The sequence below is a fragment of the Spermophilus citellus genome (genome assembly GCF_964194105.1).
Source record: "Spermophilus citellus genome assembly, chromosome: 6".
Lineage (NCBI taxonomy): Eukaryota > Metazoa > Chordata > Mammalia > Rodentia > Sciuridae > Spermophilus > Spermophilus citellus.
The window spans coordinates 6027823-6048273 of record NC_138187.1 but is presented as its reverse complement, the minus strand read 5'-3'; the positions used below and the strand labels follow the sequence as shown (position 1 = coordinate 6048273).

Here is a 20451-nt window from a genome sequence, read left to right as displayed (position 1 = left end):
CTCATCCCGCATCATCACACTTATCATCTACTAAGTCCTAACGATCACTAATTTCTCAGAAATGCCTGGTAAACACCTCTTCTGCTTGCTGCTAACAAACAGGCAGACATTGTGGTACTAGTTCTAAGTAAGTACAGAGCACATCTCCTTTAGTCTTTTTAATTTCTTTGTGTGTGTGTGTGTGTGTGTGTGTTTTAGATGGACACCATGCCTTTAATTATTTATTTACTTACTTACTTATTTATTTATATGTGGTGCTGAGGATCAAACTCAGTGCCTCACAAGTGCAAGCCAAGTGCTTTACCACTGGGCCCCAGCCCCAGTCCTCCTTTAAAGAAATGTCTGACCAGGTCTCTACTTTTTATGAAGTGAAAGAGCTATGCGTATCTGTGGGCACAATTTATGCTTCCAATGAGGAGGTTTTGTTGAAGAAAGGGCTATCCTAAGCAGACTCTGGACTCTACAGTCATTCCTAGTATTACAGGAGCCTTGTGGATAACAAAATCTATTGATGCTCAAGACCCCCACATAAAGTGGTCTGTCCACTTATAACCTAGGCATAGCCTCCTGAATTCTCTAAATCATCTCTACATTATTTTAATACCCAATAGAAGGAAAGTTCGACATATATAGTTCTTATACCATATTGTTTATAGAATAATGTATGTGTTACTTAGAAACTAATTTCCATCTGAGGTTGGCTGAGTCCACAGATGCAAAAACCTACAGACACAGAAGGTTGACTGTATTTATGGTACACAGAATGTTCCTATACCACAGGACTGCCTAATTTCCCCCAATTTAGTTTCCTATTATATGCCACAAGCCACATACTATAATTTGTACTTAGACTATGTTTCCCAGCTGATATTTTATTGCCAGAACAAATGAGGATAAGTCCAAACAGACAAAAAGGTTTTACACTAAGCTACTGTTAAGAATTTTAGACCCAAGGTTATTCTTTGAAGGTCCTGCATACTTATTTTCTCAGCAATTTTCATGATACAGGTGGAGCCAGTATGATATAAGAAATAGATATAAATTCTTAAAAATACACAAACATTTAAATTATTAACAATTATGGTCAAAGGCTTACATTCAAACATTTCCCCACATTATCCAATTTGATCAGTGAGACACATTCACAATTGCAGTGTGGCTTTACACAGAGCTGCTGTCACAGGAAGGTGGCAACACAACTACTGCCTGGTCACCCCTGGGAGAACTCTGCAAGCACCCTCCCTAGTGGACAGAGGCAAACATTAGACAAGCAGCAGTCTTCCGATTTTCACATAAAGAATGGTGAACTTTAGCATCTGTGGGAAAAAAATCTACGCCATGAAATGAGCCCACTGAAGACAAGGACAAAGAGAGTCCTGGCCTTCATGCAGTTTCACCTTGATCCCCCAGTCATTAGAGACTAGACCCAAGGGAAAAGGCAACGATGAGAACATGATGAACATAGCTGGCAGGGGGGGATGGTGAAGGCTTTTGAAGTATTAAGGTTAAGGAGGACACCAAGACCAACAAGGTAAGCTCACTCTGTAGCACACAGGAGGCCACTTGTCCACTGACATTTCACACACAGTGGCTCTCATGAGCTTTGTTCTACATCAGAATCACCAGAGGGGCTATTTTAAAGTGCAGATTCCAGTGAAAGGACTACAGATCATCTACTTGAGAATTATGTAAATTATATCGGAGGGAAATAAGAACCATAAACTGAGAAACTGAATAAGAAAAAACCTGAAGTTTCGGGGCTGGGGATGTGGCTCAAGCGGTAGCGCGCTCGCCTGGCATGCGTTTGGCCCGGGTTCGATCCTCCAGCACCACATACAAACAAAGATGTTGTGTCTGCCAATAACTAATAAATAAATAAATATTAAAAAAAAAAACCTGAAGTTTCACAGAGTGGCCACAAAAACTGAGATATTCCTAACTTTCCTCCTGAAAGATTCTGAGTCAGAGGACGAGGTGAGGCCCAGGAACCACTGACATAGAGAAGACAGCTACAGCTGTGTGAACCACCTGAGCAAAGCCTGTTGCCTATGGTTTACCACTCAAATGCTGCCAATGTCACTGCCCCAGCCAGGTAATTCCAGCAGGACAGAAAAGACACTCCACAACCTTCAACTGCCTGAACAGTCTGCTACCAGCCACACTTTCCTGTTTAGAGGCGTCAGTCAGCAGCTGCTAGAGGCCTTGTCTAAAACCTCCACGTCAATACTCTGACACACAATCAAAAAAACCTATAACTCTGCTTTCATTAACATTTTTGCATTTTTTTTAAAATTTGAATCCAGTGGCACTGAGCTACATCCCCAGCCCTTATTTTTATTTATTTGTTTGTTTGTTTATTTATTTATTTTGAGATGGGATCTGGCTAAGTTGTTGAGACTGGCCCCAAACCTGTGATCCTCCTATCTCAGCCTCCTGAACTGCTGGGATCACAGGTGTTTCCCACCACAGTTTTAAATAAGCAGCACACCTGATGAATCACCACATGATGTCGTTTAAATTTTTCTTTAAAAAGTCCACACAGGAACTCCATATCAGAAATAACTCTGTGGGAAACCATATGGGGAAACCTGGAGACAAGGCCCCTCTGGTCACAAAATGTTCTCGGTGAGCACTCTGTGGAAGTAGCAGAAAGTCCAAGCTGAAGTTTAGATAGGACAAAGTCACCAAGAGTCAAGTGGCACCTCTTCCAAAAGAACTGCTCTTAAATGGCCTGTTCATCCCTGCCTGCTTGTAGGGCTTGAGTTCCCAGCATGCACTTCCTGCTCAAAGATAGGTCTGGCACACCTCAAACTCAACCTAAAAGGGTGACTCAGCCTCTCCCCCACAAAGCCTGCTCCTCTTCCTTTGTCAAAAAAATTTAATTTCTAAATTCTTACATCTACATATGCTATCCTAATAAACTGTAAGCTTGTTTAATAATTATGTCACTCTATTAATTCAATTTATGAACAAGTCAAACAGCATGCATTCTGCATGTCATTAAATCGAAGACTTGACTAGGTCTAACACACACAGACTTCAGAGATGTACATCTGCAGAAAAATAAGCAAAAAAAGGTGCACCTAAGAATTATGAAATAATATATGGATATTTTTAACAAACCTCTAAATCTATATAAAGTAAGAGACTTCAAATAGAATGGCCAAAGATAAGAGCCACAATGAGATGCATCTGAAAATTTAAAAAAATGTACATTTCCTTTTCTTTTTTTTTTTTTTGGTAGTTGGGATTAAACCCAGGGACAATTCATCATTGAGCCACATCCCCAGTCCTTTTTTTATTTTGAGATAGTCTCACTAAGTTGCTTAGGCCCTTGCTAAGTTGCTGAGGCTGGCTTTGTACTCACGATCCTCCTGCCTCAGCCTCCCAAGCTGCTGGGATTATAGGCATGCATCACTGTGCCTGGCTACTCACAGCTTCTGAAGCATGACTTTCCTTTTGAAAAAGTCCTCAAGAATGATGCTATTTCCAAGAGAGGAATTAACCCTTTCAGTGCTCTTGGCAACACAGCCTATGGGAAAGGAGGCTGGGAGTGTCAGGGGTGGCCACAAATGCTGTTTGGTCTCCAGGTCTCTGTGCATGTAGATTGCATCTCTCAATGACAGACCGTGCTCCCCACAGATCAACCTTCACTCTCTAATGACGCTGTCTGCCTTATCTTACTCAGCCTCTCAGCAGCTACCATTTCCTGCAGCCTAGAGGTCTTCTCTTAGCTGTGGTGACTCACTCCCGTACTATCCCCTTTGCTGGCTATTCCTTCATGTCGTCCCTAGCCAGGCTGTCTAGTGCTCTCCCTGGGTCATATTATTCACCCTAGAGTTGTGAGTGCACTGTGTGCTTTGTGAGCGCTGCTGACTCCCAGAAGGCCAGTGTTTGCTCTACTTGTATGCCTACCTGCTTTCACCACCTCTTGGGAATCTATAAGTATCTCCAAAGGCACTAATCCCTGTCCTCTCCACCAGCTCCGTAAAAGACTTTTCACCATGTCTCCCATACAGCTACCCAAATGGTAAACCTCAGCTAGTCTCCCATACCCCCAGTGCATCCAACCACATCTAGGCCACTAGCTCCTCCAGCCTTCGGCAGTACACTCCATCCTCAACCTCTCCAGCTGGCAGCCAGAAAAAGCTCTGAAAGGTATTAAGACCGCAGATCATTCCCCTGCAAGCCAAGGTCTCTCCTTCTATCCAAGAGCCCTCTGGCTGGCTCCTACTTGGCCCTGAGCTTCATATACCCCTTTTCCCCTCCCCAAGAGTCATCTTTCCCATGCACTAGACTCCTGCCACTTTCTACACAAGCCAATGCACTCCTGGTGCCCTGGGGTCTCTGTGATATCAAATGTCCCTTTCTTGGTGCAGCCTTCTCTGAGGGCTCCATGTAAGGTGGCTCCTGTGTTAGTTTCAACCACTGCATGCTATGCAAACTTTGGTGCAGTTTTCTGCCGGGTTTCTGTTCTCGCGACTAAAAGGCTCAGGGGTCACTCCAGTTGAACTGGGCTAACTGGGCTGCACGAAATAACCACACAAGAGACACAAATACCTTTTTCTCAGGGGTCACTGTGACGGCTCCTCTGACCTTAAGGGTTCACAGGAAGAGAGAGAGCGAGAGCACAGCTGACCTCCTTTATTGAGGAAAAGCTATTCAAATGAGGCAAGGGGTCAGGTTTCAGGGGACTGAGTCTATCTTCATGATGTCCACTGTCAGCAGGTTGACTGACACCTGGGTAGGCCACATCCAAGGGCACAGTAAGAGAAGGGGACACACATAAGGCACTTCCAAGGAAGATTCTATTGTAAACAGGGCAAGGGGTTATATTACAAAGGAACAGGTGAGCGTAGCTTCACCCATGGGGCTGTAGCAAGACACATCCATGCAGGAGACACCAACCCCCGAACCCAAGAAGGGTGGGGAAATCTCTGCCAAATTTCTGTGACTGAGCGCTTCAGCACCGAGCCGGGGAGTGTGACTCAGTCCCGTGTAAGTTTGGTCTCCCACAGTTTTCTACTTATTTTCTGTCACCACTGCAGTCCAAATTTCACGAAAGAGGAGCATACCCTGCAACATTCACACCTGTATTCTGGATGCCCACACCAGTACTCGGGCACATAGAAGGACCCCCAAAATGGGACAAGTTAACAGAAAGACCCTATCCCTTCCCTTTCTTAACACCACTCAGCAAAGTTGGAATCCTGTAGAAACCCAAAAGACAGAAAAGCAAGAGCTCCTAGGTCAATGACCATGTAACTTAGAGCCTGACCTGGTACAACGTAATTTGGCATCAAAGTTCATACCTAAACTGTTTGGTACCAAGTCTAGTCAAATTCCAAAGGTTACCCAAAACATGAAAAGAAGTACAAGTGAGTTCAAGGCTTATTTTCCTTGAACAGACCTAGTTTTTCTGTAACCACTTTTCTGCATAATGCAAAAATCTGTGGATTTCAAGAGGCCAGATATAATGGAGAAAATTTGAGGAAGATCACAAAACAAAATGGAGGAACTGCAAACAAGCCGAGTAAGCATAGGCAAGGGGGGCATTCCCAGGGGACCCAGGGCTTCTGAAGCATGACATCCGGGCTTAATTAAAAAGAGCTTTACAGCTGGGTTTGGTGGCACACGCCTGTAATCCCAGCAGTTTGGGAAGCTGAGACAGGAGGATCAGGAGTTCAAAGACAGCCTCAGCAACAGGGAGGCATTCAGCAACTCGGGGAGACCCTGTTTCTAAATAAAATACAAAATAGGGCTGGGGGATGTGGCTCAGTGGTTGAGTGACCCTGAGTTCAATCCCTGGTACAAAAAAAAAAAAAAAAAGAGCTTTACAGACAGAAAGCTATATAGTCTTGAACAAACCAAACTCCCTCAAGCTTAACATCCTCCTCTATAAAAATGGGGCCTGTAATGATGCCTCTCACGAAGCCACTGCAGGAATAAGGTTAATCAGAGGGCATGAACACTTAAAAAGATGCCAGGCAAACCATGTGTGCTCATGTCCAATCTCCCTGCCAGCCACTCCCGTTCCTACCTCCAGCAGGGCACTGAAGGCCACACTGGGATCATGCTGCCTCCCAGGCGTGAGGGAGCTCATCCTATCCCGGAGCCTCCAAAATAAAGGGTCCAGGCCAACAGCAGAAGTAGTCACTCAATTTTGCCCTTTGAGGACATCTATGGTAGATCTCTCTCCTTAAGTCCATATGGGCTTTTGTGGGGAAAGTGGCCCCCAATTCCCATGGACAAGAATGCTTCCTCAGTTTACCATGATCCTGGGAAGCCCAAGAGAGAGAAAGGGGAAGGTGAGAAGAGAGTAAGGGAGGGAAATGGTTAGACTCCAAAAGACAGACCAAAGAATGAGACTTCACTGTTACTGCTTCCCCCAATCACTCTCCACAGTAGGAGTTCCAAATGGTGGGTGTGTGCGCACGTGTATGTGAGCGCACAAGACTGTGCCCCTAGGGAACTTATGTCAATATCTGGACACATTTCTGATTGCTACAAATGGAGTAGGGAGAGAGGGCCATGGGCATCTATCTCATGGGAGGTGGCCAGAGACACTGTTAAATATCCCCAAGGGTCCAAAAGGCCCTGTAACAGAGAACTGAGAGTCCCCAGGGCAGAGAGGCCCTGCAGCCCTAGTACAGGAAGAAAAGAAGCCTCTGTCCACTATCTTGATGAGTAGACCACAGCCAGCAGATTCAGTCCTACAAAGCAGTAGCCCAGGCTGGCAGAGTAGAGGGATTGTATTAGTCGGGTGTAGGTAAAGAAGAGAGGGTGAAGTGGGGCCAGCAGCCAGATTTTTTTTTTCTCCCCTGTGGTGCTTGAACCCCAGGACTAGCACATGGTAGGAAAGCACTCTACTAGTGAGCTACATTCCCAACCTCAAACAGAATTTTAAAGGAGAAAGGAAAGCTAGGCACAGTGGCCCATATCTGTAATCCCAGCTACTCAATAAGCTGAGGCAAGAAAATCATGAGTTTGAGGCCAATCTGGGTAACTTAAGGAGAAGACCCTGTCTCGAAATTAAAAATCAGGGCTGGGGCTGTAGCTCAGTGGTGGAGTACTTGCCTAGCATGTGTGAAGCACTGGGTTCGATTCTCAGCACCGCATAAAAATAAACAAACAAAATAAACATATTGTGTTCATCTACAGCTAAAAATATGTTTTTTAAATTAAAAATTAAAAGGCCTGGGCTCAGTAGTAAAGTGCCCCTGGGTTTGATCCCCAGAACTGAGGCAGGGGTAGGGCAGATGACAAATGTTTTTGAACATAATCCTCTGGCTTTCTTCTAAGACTTCCCAAATTGCTACTGCAGAAATATGTGAGTGGCAAGCTTAGAAGGTCTGACCACTGGCAATAAGCCCAGGAAAGAAGACAGTTGTCTGTTCAGGGCTTGACCAATCACCAAACACAAATCAGATGTTCAACAGTTGGGGTGTATACAGTGAGGATGGACCACAGTAGGCATTGCTTCCTCCATGATCACAAAGATATTACTTTGTGGTGCAAAAGGAGGTATTTTCCCACTAATATCTTGATTAGTTAGGTTAGAGGGTTCGGGGACTGTTCCTGTTTTATAGGGAGAATGAAGATGTGAAATCATCCATCAACTCAGGCACAAGATCTGTCTTATCAACAAAACGAAGTCGTTGGAAGACAAATGTCTTTTGTTTGACCTTAACACAAATTGATGAACTTTTACTGATAGCTTCAAATCACTAACAAATAGCAAGCTAACAAAAAGCCAGTGTTGCTGATTCTGGTGATTCTGCAAAGAAAAGTAAAGTAATTCACTTATGTATATTTTCTTCATAAACAAAGGAAGTCTGTGAGGAGTGGCTATCCCTCCTGCTGTCAGCTCATCACAGAAAATGTAAAGATCACTTAGAGAGTAACTTAATCATAAGAAATATGGGTTATCTTCCTATCACCCACTTAACACACTATCGGTGCAATAAAATCCATATGCCAAAGCACCCACACCAAGTCCCACAGCACTGAGCACCAAGGGCACCTTACCATATTTGGCACATTGGTGACTGAAGTATTCTTGATGTCTGTAGGGAAGGTAGGCAAACTATTGACCATGCTCTGTTTGCTGGATAATTGGGGGTTCACTCCAGTGGCTCCCATTTGCTGCCCTCCAGGTTGACTGAAAGGCTGTCCAAATGGACTTGTGTTACCAGTCATTCCCATCTGAAACAAAAACAGGTAAGATCAACTGTCACAATGCAAACATACATTAAAGGAAGGGCCTCAGAAATGTTCACTTGATCCAACGATGGAAAAATTGTTTATTTCCTATGAAATCCTCATTTCAATTACAAACTAAAGGCTCATTATCAGAGTCCACAATCGGGATTATAAACGCAGTAAGTTGCTCAAAGCTATCACTTCAGGGAGAAGGCTAATGAAGAAGCTTCAAACAGTTATGTCCCATCCTAAACACTACCCCAAAAGAGGCAGAACTTTTCTCCCTCACTCTCAGCCATATTCCTCCTTCCCAGATATGGATCCTTCCAGAATCTCAGGGAGTTGGTTCAGATGTGAACTAAGTGTTCATTACTTCAAAATGCAAAGTAGAAATATTGGTAATGAAATGATATCTTGGATTTGCCTTAAAATGACCCAGCAAGGTAGCTGGTGGCAGCAAGAGGGGCATGCATACAAGGGTTAGTAACTGCCAAATATACTAAGTTGACAGGACTACATCGTCCCCTCTAATAGTATACATGCTGGAAATTTCCCCTAATAAATCTTTTTTTAAAAAAATTAAAGCAAACCAGGCATGGATACACATCTATAATCCTTTGGAGGCTGAGGCAGGAGGATCACAAGTTTGAGGCTAGCCTCATCAACCTAATAAAATCCTGTCTCGGAAAGGGGGGTATGGCCGAGGATATAGCTCAGTGATAGAGCAATTGCCTAGTATGCATGATCCCTGGATTCCATCCTCACTACTACGAAAGAAAATAAGAAAGAAAAAAGTGAAATAAAACTAAATATATAGTAGATTAGGCAAAAGTGGGAAGGAGGAATTCTCAGCTACGCCTCCAGGAGACCAACCACAGACCCAGGTCAGTTTCCTCAGGTCACATAAGTTCCAGCCTCCTTAGGTACATTAGGAATCCCCAACACATTACCCTGATGCTTTCTTGTCCCCTTGGGGAGGAACAAAGACTAATCATTAAGAAGCTGGATGTCTGAGCTACTTGCCTTTGTTTTCTCACAAGCTGTCCAACACTTGCTCTATATTTCTAGCATCCTGGTCTGTTTGATGTCTGGACAGGAAAGAACCCCAGGAGTGAGTTTCCATCCAAGAACTCACCACCAGCCTCACATGGTGACTACATACCAGCACATCCACTCTGGGTAATTTAGATCCCTCTGAGAATTTCCATCTCCTTATCTGCAATGTTGAGTGTCTTGAACAAGACAAGCCATGTTATTTCTTTCAGCTCTAAAAGTCTACACTGCCAACAAACCAACGTGAAACACCGCTAACTCCAAATGTCCCCTTTCTGCTGAAATAGGTCTACACACAGAACCAAACACACAGCACCAAAAGTACTTCAACCAAAAAGATATTGCTCTATGCATTCTTATACACAGGTGGCTTCCCTCTACCCTGAGCCCTCAGAGTTGGCATTTCTCACCTTTCTGAAAGTGATATCTTTCTAGCTACCACTTTTGCCCTATGTATTCTATGTGAGTAAACTGAAACATAAATCCTTCACCACACTCACCAATGAGCCTCAACCTTCAGCTCAGGAGAGTTCATCAATGTGAAACTATAGTGAGCAAATTCTCAGCTAGGTTCTGTCAAGTGTTATCTGAAACTCAAACTGAAGCAGTAAATATATTTTCAGAAAGTACTGCGCTAAATTCTAGTTAGCAAGTTCTTAAAGGCCCAGAATTTGAAAACGTTAAACATTATACAGTTAAACTTTTCTAATTCCTCAATTTGTCTACTTTGGACCACTTATATCAAAATACATGACCTCAGTCACCCTCCTCAACTTGTCCTCCTTGTCAACAGCATTCACCAAGGTTCTGCTGTGAGCCAAACCCAGTGCTGAGCCCCAGAAGACAGCTTTCCTACTCACCATGGAGCTTGCCCCTTATACCACAAATTTGGCAAATAAGAAATCAATGTCATTTGGAAGTTTCTGATTCATTAGGATTTGACTAGCATCAAGCAACCAATGTGGCTGGCAGGTGGTACATGGTGAAGGGTCTTTCTACTCACACCAAATGCCCCTTCAGTGAAGAAAGGGAAACCCAGCAGCTGGAGTTATAGGCATATGCCACTGCACCCAGCATGTCTGACCTGTTTTGAAGATCCACTTCTAAAACTTTGCATTTCTGACAGCATTCCAATGATCATTTTGACAAAGTAAAGAAAATGGGATGGGTATACCTGGTCAGTAGGGTAATACCACCTGGTCAGACTATGCAGTATTTGCTACATGGTCAATTTCAAAGAGGAACCTTGTGTTTGGAAGCACTATAATAGATTTCTTTAGGAAATTTCTCTGCATCTTTTCTCCTTGGACATCAGATAGGATATAAGCTGCTTCCACATAGTTACAATTTTTAAAAGGTTAAATGCCACAGCAAAAGTCAAAGGTCACATATGGCATATAAGAAACGTCCACCTCACAGAGGTTCAACCTGAGCCATGACAAAAGCAAACAAACCTAGTGTCTGGCCCCAGACTTTCCTTAGTCAGCTCAGGGTCAGTAAACAACAAGGCCAAAGAGGCCACAGTCCTCCAAAGGCCCACTGATCAACTTCAAGTAGGCTATCCTTGACTCACCCCAAAATGTCTCCAGGAAAAGTCAGGAAGAACTCAGGGCTACACTCCAGTCCTCAGTTGAAGTTTAAGGGATAAGCCATTTGCTTCTGAGATTCTAAATTTCTAAATTCTTATTCTATATCTATTCTTCATTAATCAAATTGAACATCTGTGGTCCTCAAGCCTAGGCTAACACATGTGTACTTGGAGCACATATACTCAAAATGAAATAGTAAAATCATAATGTCACTTCAATTAATTAAAAACCTTCATTTAATTTCCGTACAGTTACTTGATGATCAATCATCTAGTGAATGTGGCTTTATTTTCCACTGAAGTTCATCAAAATTTGGTGTGAGACTTCTAGAGAACTTCTGAAGTAATCTTTTCAGTAAAATCCAAAAAGCAGAACAGAAAAGAAACAGGGAGTACTCATGACTATGAAAGGGACACGCTAACAGGTCAACAACAATGGAATGCTAGCACCCTCCAACGGCCCATTCGTGTTTAAGTGTTTCTACTCTGTCCTTCCAAACAGCCCTTCATACTCATGCATTTAATTTACGTTCAATCTCAGAAAAATCTAACTGCAATAAGAACCTTAAAAAAATCTCTCTCATAATGAAATCGATTAAATAATACCTTAAGCTCTACCAAATTGTCCAACAAAAAAGCACTGTGATAAGTGTATCAGTCATTTGAACACCTGCTTGTCTCTTCACTGAAAGAATAAAAATACGTAATCTACAATTCCTGTGCATAAGGAAAGAACACACTAGAGAAGATTGGGGGAGGGAGGATATGAATACCAGATTAGAACTTACCCACCCCAAGGACGAAATGGGGTGGGGTGAGGGACAGTAATGACCGTTACTTAGCATGACCAAGTTATGAGACCTGACAACCACAGCTCCTTTAGAGCCCAAGAGCAAGGCCCACTCTATTCTTTCTTACTAATACAAAGGCACCTGCTGCAAACTGGCAGCAGCACCCAGCCATCGGCCAAAAGCAGCTTGGGTCCTAATGTATGGCATATAATCAAGAGACAGTCAACAACACAGAAGAAAGGGTGAACTATGCTTCTCCTCGTCTGGCAGATATGGTGAGGCAGAGCACTACACAACTGGCATTATCTATCATAAATAATATTTATGATGACCCATCCTGAGTCTGTCTTGGACTCAAAACCAGGATAAAAAGTACTGCCCTCCTTGAACATGTGTCTCCTCTGTAACTCTAACGCATATCAGCACATAGTGGGTACTTCGTACTTGTGGAAAGAACCCGAAATGAACATTCCCAAGACATCACTGCCCTCAAGCCCTCAGGAAACAGAGCCCCGTGTGTCAGCCCCGAGGAAGGAGGTGGTCAAAGAACATTGGGCAAGTCAGGGATGCTGGGCACGATGGCAGTCGGAGTGCACTGGGAAAGACAGCAGGACTCTTTCTAACCATCTTCTGAACTTCCACAGACCTGAGTTACTAAAATGAATTGACAGACAGTTCACTTACCCATATTGAAAAGTTGGGCAAAATAAGCATATACCCTTAATTTGATTTTACAGAATGACAGTTTTGTGTGTGATGGAAGCAAAAGCAGTCTAGCAGTCTGGGTCAACTGTGCCACACCTCCTGGGCCAGCGGATCTTTGGCTTTGGTGCAAGGTTCCATCCATGCCCTAATCCAGAGCCTCTCACCTGGGATCCAAAATACTGAACCATCAGCCTCAGTGGTCATCATCTCTGACTTCAGAAAGCCTTCTCTGTTTACTTTGGTGTAGAGGACAAATATAATTTTCTACTTGTAATAATATGACAGCTATTAAAATATTAGTAAGAAAACATGCTCTGGACCCCTAAAGAGCAGAAAGATCTCTGTCTCCATTGCATTAATCAGGGGAACATCCCAACTCCTCACATTTCCCACGTAATTCATCAAGAAAGACCCAGTCTATAAAGAAGGCAGTGGACAGAAATCTGAGAACTATCTAGGGGTTAAGGAGGACCAGCACTGAGTGGAAAGATGAGACTGAAAGAGTGCAGGCAGATCACACAAGAGAAGCTTCTCCCTAGAACAGGCTTCTGCAGTGGTAGCAAGCCACATAGAGGCACTTTCTTCACCCAGGACCACACTACAGCAGTCCAGGCTCTACTGGGAGGAAACAATGGGTAGGGACTGCCTGGGCAGTTGGTAGGGACACGAGAGAGAAGTCTGGTTAATGACACCTACGCAAAGTTTTATACGACATTCATTTTGGAGGGGGAAAGAACATCATTCAATTTCCCCACAATGCTCAAGGAAGAGCAAGACTAATCCTGATCTCACAGGACCATGTGCCACTCACAGGACCATATGCCACTTGCGGGAGACTTAGCACACAGTCTCCTTCCCCAGAGGCACTGCCTGGGTATGAAAACCACCTAGTCACAAACCAATTCCTCCAGGAAACTGCTTGGAACAGGCACTCACAGAAAGAGTCCAACACAGCTAAATGCCTGAAGGGATACTGTGCAACCAGCAGGAGCAGAAGGACAAGTAGACAGTGCTGCCAATGCAGGACCTCACTTGACTCAGCGGGGCCGTAGGAAACACATCCAGTGGCAATGCTGAGTTTGATGTGGTTTCAGTGAGACCACTAATCACACTGCTTTTTCAAAAGTTGACTACTTCAGTTTCCTCACACCTTGAAATACACTTAAAACCACACCACAGTAGAGTGCTCAGAGGAAGCAGAGCTTTGTTGGTCAGAAAGCATAAGGGGGGGGGGGGATATATAAGCAATAAGGTTTGTGGGGATGATCAGTCAAGTCAGGGTATTAAACCTGCCACTTTATTCATGAGGAAAGGATCAGCCAGAAAGCTCAGAATACACCAAATCAGCTCAAGAACTCATCCCAAAGCTCTACACATCTCCAGTACAGAGACCGTACCTTGAACCATGAGGGTGTCCCCTTCCCACTGAGGCCCTCCAAGCAGACTGGACTTGAATGAGTACCACCGGCCAGAGACATGGGCTCCGTCTACAAAGACCAAAATACTGCCATGGGACAAAGCCAGCACAATGCCCATTTGGGGCGGGGGGGGGGGGTGTGTGTGTGTGAAAAAGTTCTACTGGAACACAGTGATGGTACGATTTTATTCAGAGAAGTGGGACAACCTCATGGTCAGATATATGGACTTGGGATATTTACTTAAGTCTTAACAGTGGTTCTGCCACTTACTATGTCACCTTTGGAAATTTATTTAAATTTCTCTGTGCCATGATCTTAACATCTGAAAACTGGAGATAACTGTACTTCTTAGGGCTGTGTGCAGATGACACAAACTCACATGTGAAGCACCCAGAAGAGGAGCTGACATGCAAGAGTGTTATGGTGTCAGCTGCTCCAGCACCATGATTATTCTGAAACTTTGGGACGGGTCGCTTTATACTTTATGTTTCTAAGTACACCTATGGTAATAAATAAAGAAGTTTCCAGGAACACTGATGGTGAGGAGTGGGCAGCCAGGCCAGGTGGACTCACTGCATTTAATCATGACATGTGCTCACAGCAACATCAAAAGCCCTGTGACAGCCCTGTGAGTTTACTCCTTATACAGATACTCAAGAGGCCATTGTCCTGGTGCATTACCAGCTTTTCCAGTCTTTACTCTCGCTTGTTTTCCAGCTTTAAAAACAATTAATTCAGAATATTCACTTCAAACTTAGAATATATCATAAGCAATGCAATCAAACTACCCTGATCTAACATCCCTGGGTTGAGATTTATACCAAAATGTGGACAAATTGAACAAGAATGCTCTCATGAAGAAAAAAACTGATGTGCCTCCCTCTCATAAGTGACCACGCCATCACAAGCACTCTTAGATAGATACGGTTCAGCCTGCCCTGACACGTTTGTTGAGTTGAGGTTTTCAACATCTTCCCCAATCACTGGAATACACTTAAAAACTACAAATGTATATAAGGTGTGTAAGAACACCACCATTCAGTTTGTAATAACCAAGTATTTGTAAACCATTTGCGGGCCAAAGTATTCATTCTTTTCAATGACATGAAGAACCAGAACTAACTGAAACTATGGCCACATCATTTGTAAAGCCAAAAGCATTTTCTTTTGGCAACCTACCAGTGTTGGAAGGAAGCCAAGAAAAGCAGTTTTCATGGAAAGACACGACTGTATTCAGTTGTCCGCTGTCACCGCTTGCTCCTGGAATCTTTCCAGCACCTCAACTTGGCAAATGGAGAGTAAAGGACAGAGGCCACCACTGATAATGCCACAGGCAGCACTAGCTGGCCAGAGTGCCCCTGGGCAGAACTGGGCAAGAGCACCTGGGCACTTGACCCCATTCTTACAGCTGCCACCTTGGAGAGCACTCAGCAAACCACATCCCAGGTCTGAAGACTTCCCTTGAAGAGATAAATTCTAACTGAAAGGTGAATAAGAAATATCTAGCAACTCTCATCACGCTTCACTTGGATAACATGTCTTATTTCAGGAAGCTGTGACCAAACTGAGACTTAGAGCAATGGATACTCAAGCCTAGAGATCTTCTGATAATGAAGCTGGCACCCTAATATCAGTGCTATAGTTCAAGAGACCAGGGCCTCGGGAAATTCCAGCTCCCCAGGGTGCAGTCTTCATTAATTCACAAGCAAAAACACTCACCCAGCCGAGAATGGTGGAAAGACAATTTCCAAGCCTCTTCTAACCAGCCATGTAGTGGGGATAAACGTCTTGCTCCTCTAAGCTTTAGTTTTCCTCATGTATAAAACAGAGGAGAATTTAGATGATCACTGGGTAACTTTTAAAGTTCCTTCTGATCCTAAACTCTGATGGCTTTGGTTTCAATATGTGCTTGATTTATGTGAGGTTAGGACTCCTAGGAGAAGCAGCTACTCGAGGGGAGTAACAATTCGAGGTCCTGAGTCTACCTGGTCCTGAAAGACCTCACCCCAGCATTACCCTCTATAGGGCCCCTGTGATGGCCAGTGAGTTTTCCAGAAAAGCAGGATCTCATGGAGCACTCCCTGTAGTCCACACAGCAAAAGGACAAAGCTTCCACAGCTCTGTGCCTCTGCATCCATGTCCTGAATACTTTATAGAAAGCACAATCTGAGGCAAAGTAAACCAAAGAAAGAGTGATCAAGCTTAGTAGATTATTTTTCCCAATTCCTTCAAATCCTAATTCTCTGGACAGAGGAGCAGCCTCTTCAGGACTAATAATTCCTAGCCCAACCCAGTCCATCCCTGTATGGCCGAACCCACAGTGACAATGGAGAAGTAGTAAAGGGGAAGAGGGGGTAAGGGGAATAGTCAGGCATAGCAGCACACATGCTGATAATATAATCCCAGCTACTCAAGAAGCTGAGGCAGGAGGATTTCAAATTCAAAGCCAGCTTGGGCAACCCAGACCTAGTCTCAAAATAAAAAGGGTTGAGGATATAACTCAGTGGTAGAGTGTGCACAAAGCCTTGAGTTCAATACCCTACACAACAAAGAAAGAAAGAAAGGAAAACAGGGGGAGGGGAGATAACAAAAAAAAATCGTTTCAAATATAAACAGAGAATCTATAAAAATTCTTTTAATTAACACTGAAGCTCAACTATAGCACAATGAAGCAGAGATGAGAGTTAGCCATAAGTCGCTAGATGAACTAATAAGCATGTACCCCAAATCCTCTGCAGCAGAGAGCTCTCATGACAAGCAGAAATGCACCTTCCTCCGGAGATTGACAATTCACTCACTGATGACAATGACAGAAAACATACACAGAGGAAGCCACAAAGGAACAAGGTTATGTGAGTAAAGGTAATGAAGGAACCCACAGCAAGGAAAAGTAAAAAAGGGTAACCTGAAAGAAGATGTGAGAGGAAAAGAGCCAAAGGAAAAGGTAAGGTGACACTCTGAGAACTGGGCACCCCCTCTCCAATGGAACAGGAAACCAGAATGAGTTCTTGAAAAAGGCTGTCAACTTTACCATGGGAGCAAGGAAACAGTACAAGGGGATAAGCCCTAGAAGACAACCTCGGGAACATCCTCAATTCAGGTTCTGTGTCACCTCCTCCTGGAAAGCCTCCCGGCTAGGGTGGCAAGAGGAAGATGAGTAGAAGGCGGTGGCCCTAGAACGCTGAACACCATGACAAGAAGGGTAAAGCACACACAGAGAGTAGTACAGTCATTTCAAAACATCTGTGGCTCAACTTCTTATAAAACACTGAGTTGTGAAAAGTCCTATCAAAAATACAGCTGGCACAGGAAAATATCTTAAATCAAGTCCTCCTGACAGGTGATATTGATGAGGAGACTCTGAGGAAGCCTGGAGCTAGCTTAACACCTGGTTCCCAGAGAGATCACATTCAAGGCATTCGGGCAAAAGGGACTGGTGGGGTTGGTGAGCTGGCTGTGTGACTGCAAGTCACTCTTGATTACTGGCAGGGGAAAAGCTCCTTTAAGTTAAAAAAAAAAAAAAAAAAAGAGGGTCACAAAAGACACAATCCTGTAGCGCAAGCATTCACACACACACAATAAAGAGAAAAGAATGTTAAAATGTTTAATAGTGATTACTCTGGAGTGTTTATTTTCTTTTTTATATCATTCAAAACATCTATACAAAGCATTGTTTTAAGGAGGAAAAACTGGTTTTTAAAGTCATTCTCCACTCAAACATACTGTCAATAATGACAAATGACTGACCCACTGTTTAGCTGTAGGGTTGTATTTAAAGTATTAATGGAAGCCGTCAGCAGACACCGGATACAACTACTTAGACTAAACTGATTGTGACTGTCAAGAGATTACTCTGGGGTGGCAATTTAAATCAAATGCACCCTGACTATAACATGGCTATCAAAATTGTCACACTTTTCTCTAATGTATTATTCATGTGACCAAAAAAGTCCAAATAAATGAGGCTCAGCCATTGCTATTAGACATCTACCACCAGTCTTCGCAGAGAAGGCTGGGAGGAAAGAAAGAAAAAAACAAAACACAAAAACAAGCAGGACACTTAGAGTTGTCTGTTGTCTAATAGTCCGCCATCTCGGCAATCACACAACTGGCTCCTAGTGCATCAGGGGTACAACAATCCCTGCTGTCTGAATCTGACGTGTGAGCTTCAGAAAGCAACAAGCAACAGAATGGATCAGGAATTCACCTGAGCATGTTTAGTTACCAAATTCAGATTGCAACATGGTTATTATTGGAATATATCGGTACAAGGAACAGGCCCTCATGGCAAGAAGGCCACCCAGCAGCTGTCACATGGTCCCCCTGCCCTGGGATAAACACTCTTTGAAAAAGATGTGGTAACACTTATCAAACAGGAAAGTGACTCGTACTAGGCCTCTTCCAGGGGACAGGTACTAAATGGTGATGGAGGCAGGCAATACAAAGGGGCCAAGTTCTCCATAGTCCAAGGTAAGAGACACAAGCCACAAAGAGATAAGATGTAGGCTGTCAACAGGTGATACCACAATGACTGTGAGGTGGATCTCAAAGGAGCTCAAGAAGTCATCCTTGAGCTGTGCCATAACAACATAAAGCTCAGCTGCAGGTGCTCTGCATTGTTGGCAAGAATGAGAACGTATTGAGACACTTAAGGAAGGGGCCTGGATAGCCCATTATTCTTGCAGTTTCAAAGCCTCTCTCTACTCAAATAACTTAAATGTACATAAAAACAGACTGGAAGGAACAGGAGTGAGTAGATTATTAAGGTTGGTAACTCGTCTTAAAAGGTAAGCACTGGCTCAGAGAGCATCACTCACACTGACAAACAGGACAAAAGTTACTTGGCTTGCTCCAGTTGAAAGCTGAGGACATGATCCAAGAGCCTCACAACCTCCTGGCTGCTCCTTCCTCAGCTTACTGTGGTTTCAGTGAAACCCCCAGGGCAGGGCAGAATACCAAGGTGAAGCCATTCCCTGAAAACCCAGAGAGCACAGCTGCCAAGCAGACAATGACTCGTGATTTATGAAGACCCTCTCTGTACCTGGTTTTAGGGGAAAATGCACTCTGTAACCTCCCCCTGGTCTGTCCTTATCTCTGTGCTCCAAGCCTCACCTCCTTGTACCAGATCAGGACATCTGTTTACAGCTGAGATTATATACCTGCTCTCCATTCACACAGGGTTGCTCTGACTTCCTGTTTCCAACTTCAATGGCACAGCAACATGTAGGAAAACGCTCTGAAAAAACAAAAGGCACTGCACAATCTTGGGGCAGCTTTAAGGTCTCTTTCCAGATGCAGAACGCACACACACAAAAAATAAGCTCTAACATCAGGCAGGACTCTGAAATGAACAGATCTTCTACAGTTAAAAACAAACAGGAATGCACTCAAACTGCAACAATGATCAAGTCAGTAATTCCAGACAATGTTTGAAGACCACATCTCTCAGTGCTACTGATCTCTTGCTCTGGTCTAGGAAGAATTTAAGCTAGCCTGTTTTCCAGTTCAATCTTCATTACTTGCAAAAAACACAAAATGAATAACATGGCTCATTACTGAGCACATGAAAAGTTTCCACCTGGTTAACAAAGCAGCCACTGCAATCATATCACTTGAGACCAAGTGCCACGTTCTCATCCTAAAACGTGTAAGAGATTGCCATCCACTGATAAAGTACTGATAAGTACTCCCTGACAAGAAAATGTCACCAGCATTCAATTCCTGGTTCTAGTCAGGCATTAGTTGGAGGGTCTAGACATTTTTCTTAGAGCCTGCAACCAAAAAGGAAAAGTGAACCTTTATACAGTCAGAATGCATATCACACCAAGAAAATCAAAGACAACCAAATATACTTGGGGAAAGACCAATATGTAAGTATGCCTTGGTTTTTAAAGTATTAAGACAAAAATCTCTTTTTTGCAATTCATTCATATCCACTATTTGAACCTCTTATAGAAGGCCAAATTTTCATTTTAGAATGTTATTACAGACCTTCAAAAGATGAAGAAAAACAGAGAAGACTAAATTTAAAAAAAGAAAGAGGGGGCTGGGGATGTGGCTCAAGCGGTAGCGCGCTCGCCTGGCATGCGTGTGGCCCGGGTTCTCAGCACCACATACAAACAAAGATGTTGTGTCCGCCGATAACTAAAAAATAAATATTAAAATTCTCTCTCTCTCTCTCTCTCTCTCTTTAAAAAAAGAAAGAAAGAAAGAAAGAAAGAAAGAAAGAAAGAAAGAAAGAAAGAAAGAAAGAAAGAAAAATACAGCCAGACGCAGTAACACACACCTGTATTCTCAGAGGCTTAGGAGACTGAGGCAGGATGATTGCAAGTTCAAAGCCAGCCTCAGCAAAAGCGAGGCACTAAGCAACTCAGTGAGAACCTGTCTCTAAATAAAAAAAATACACACACACACACCAGGGGTTGGTGGTGTACCTCGGTGGTAGAGTACTTGTCTAGAATGTGCAAGGGCCTGGGTTAGATCCCCAGCACCAAAAAAAAAAAAAAAAAAAGAGAGAGAGAGAGAGACACACACACAAATTTCACATGCAGAATTCCAAATAAAATGTGTCAACACTCTACCCTAAAGTAGGTAAAACATAATCCTCCTCACCCAAAGTGTTTACTGCACTTAGTGACTCCTTCCAAAGAGAAAGTATGGAAAGGCAACACTGAAGTGGAGAAGCCCGAGACAC

The 20451-nt window shown here is 43.5% G+C and overlaps 1 protein-coding gene across 1 annotated transcript in view; it reads right to left on the bottom strand.

The window, feature by feature from the left end:
- Positions 1 to 20451, bottom strand: part of CREBBP (CREB binding lysine acetyltransferase) — a 132597-nt gene that overhangs the window by 67297 nt on the left and 44849 nt on the right. The window contains 1 exon segment of the mRNA XM_081296794.1: positions 8029 to 8205. Within this exon segment, the coding sequence (XP_081152920.1) occupies positions 8029 to 8205 (177 nt within the window).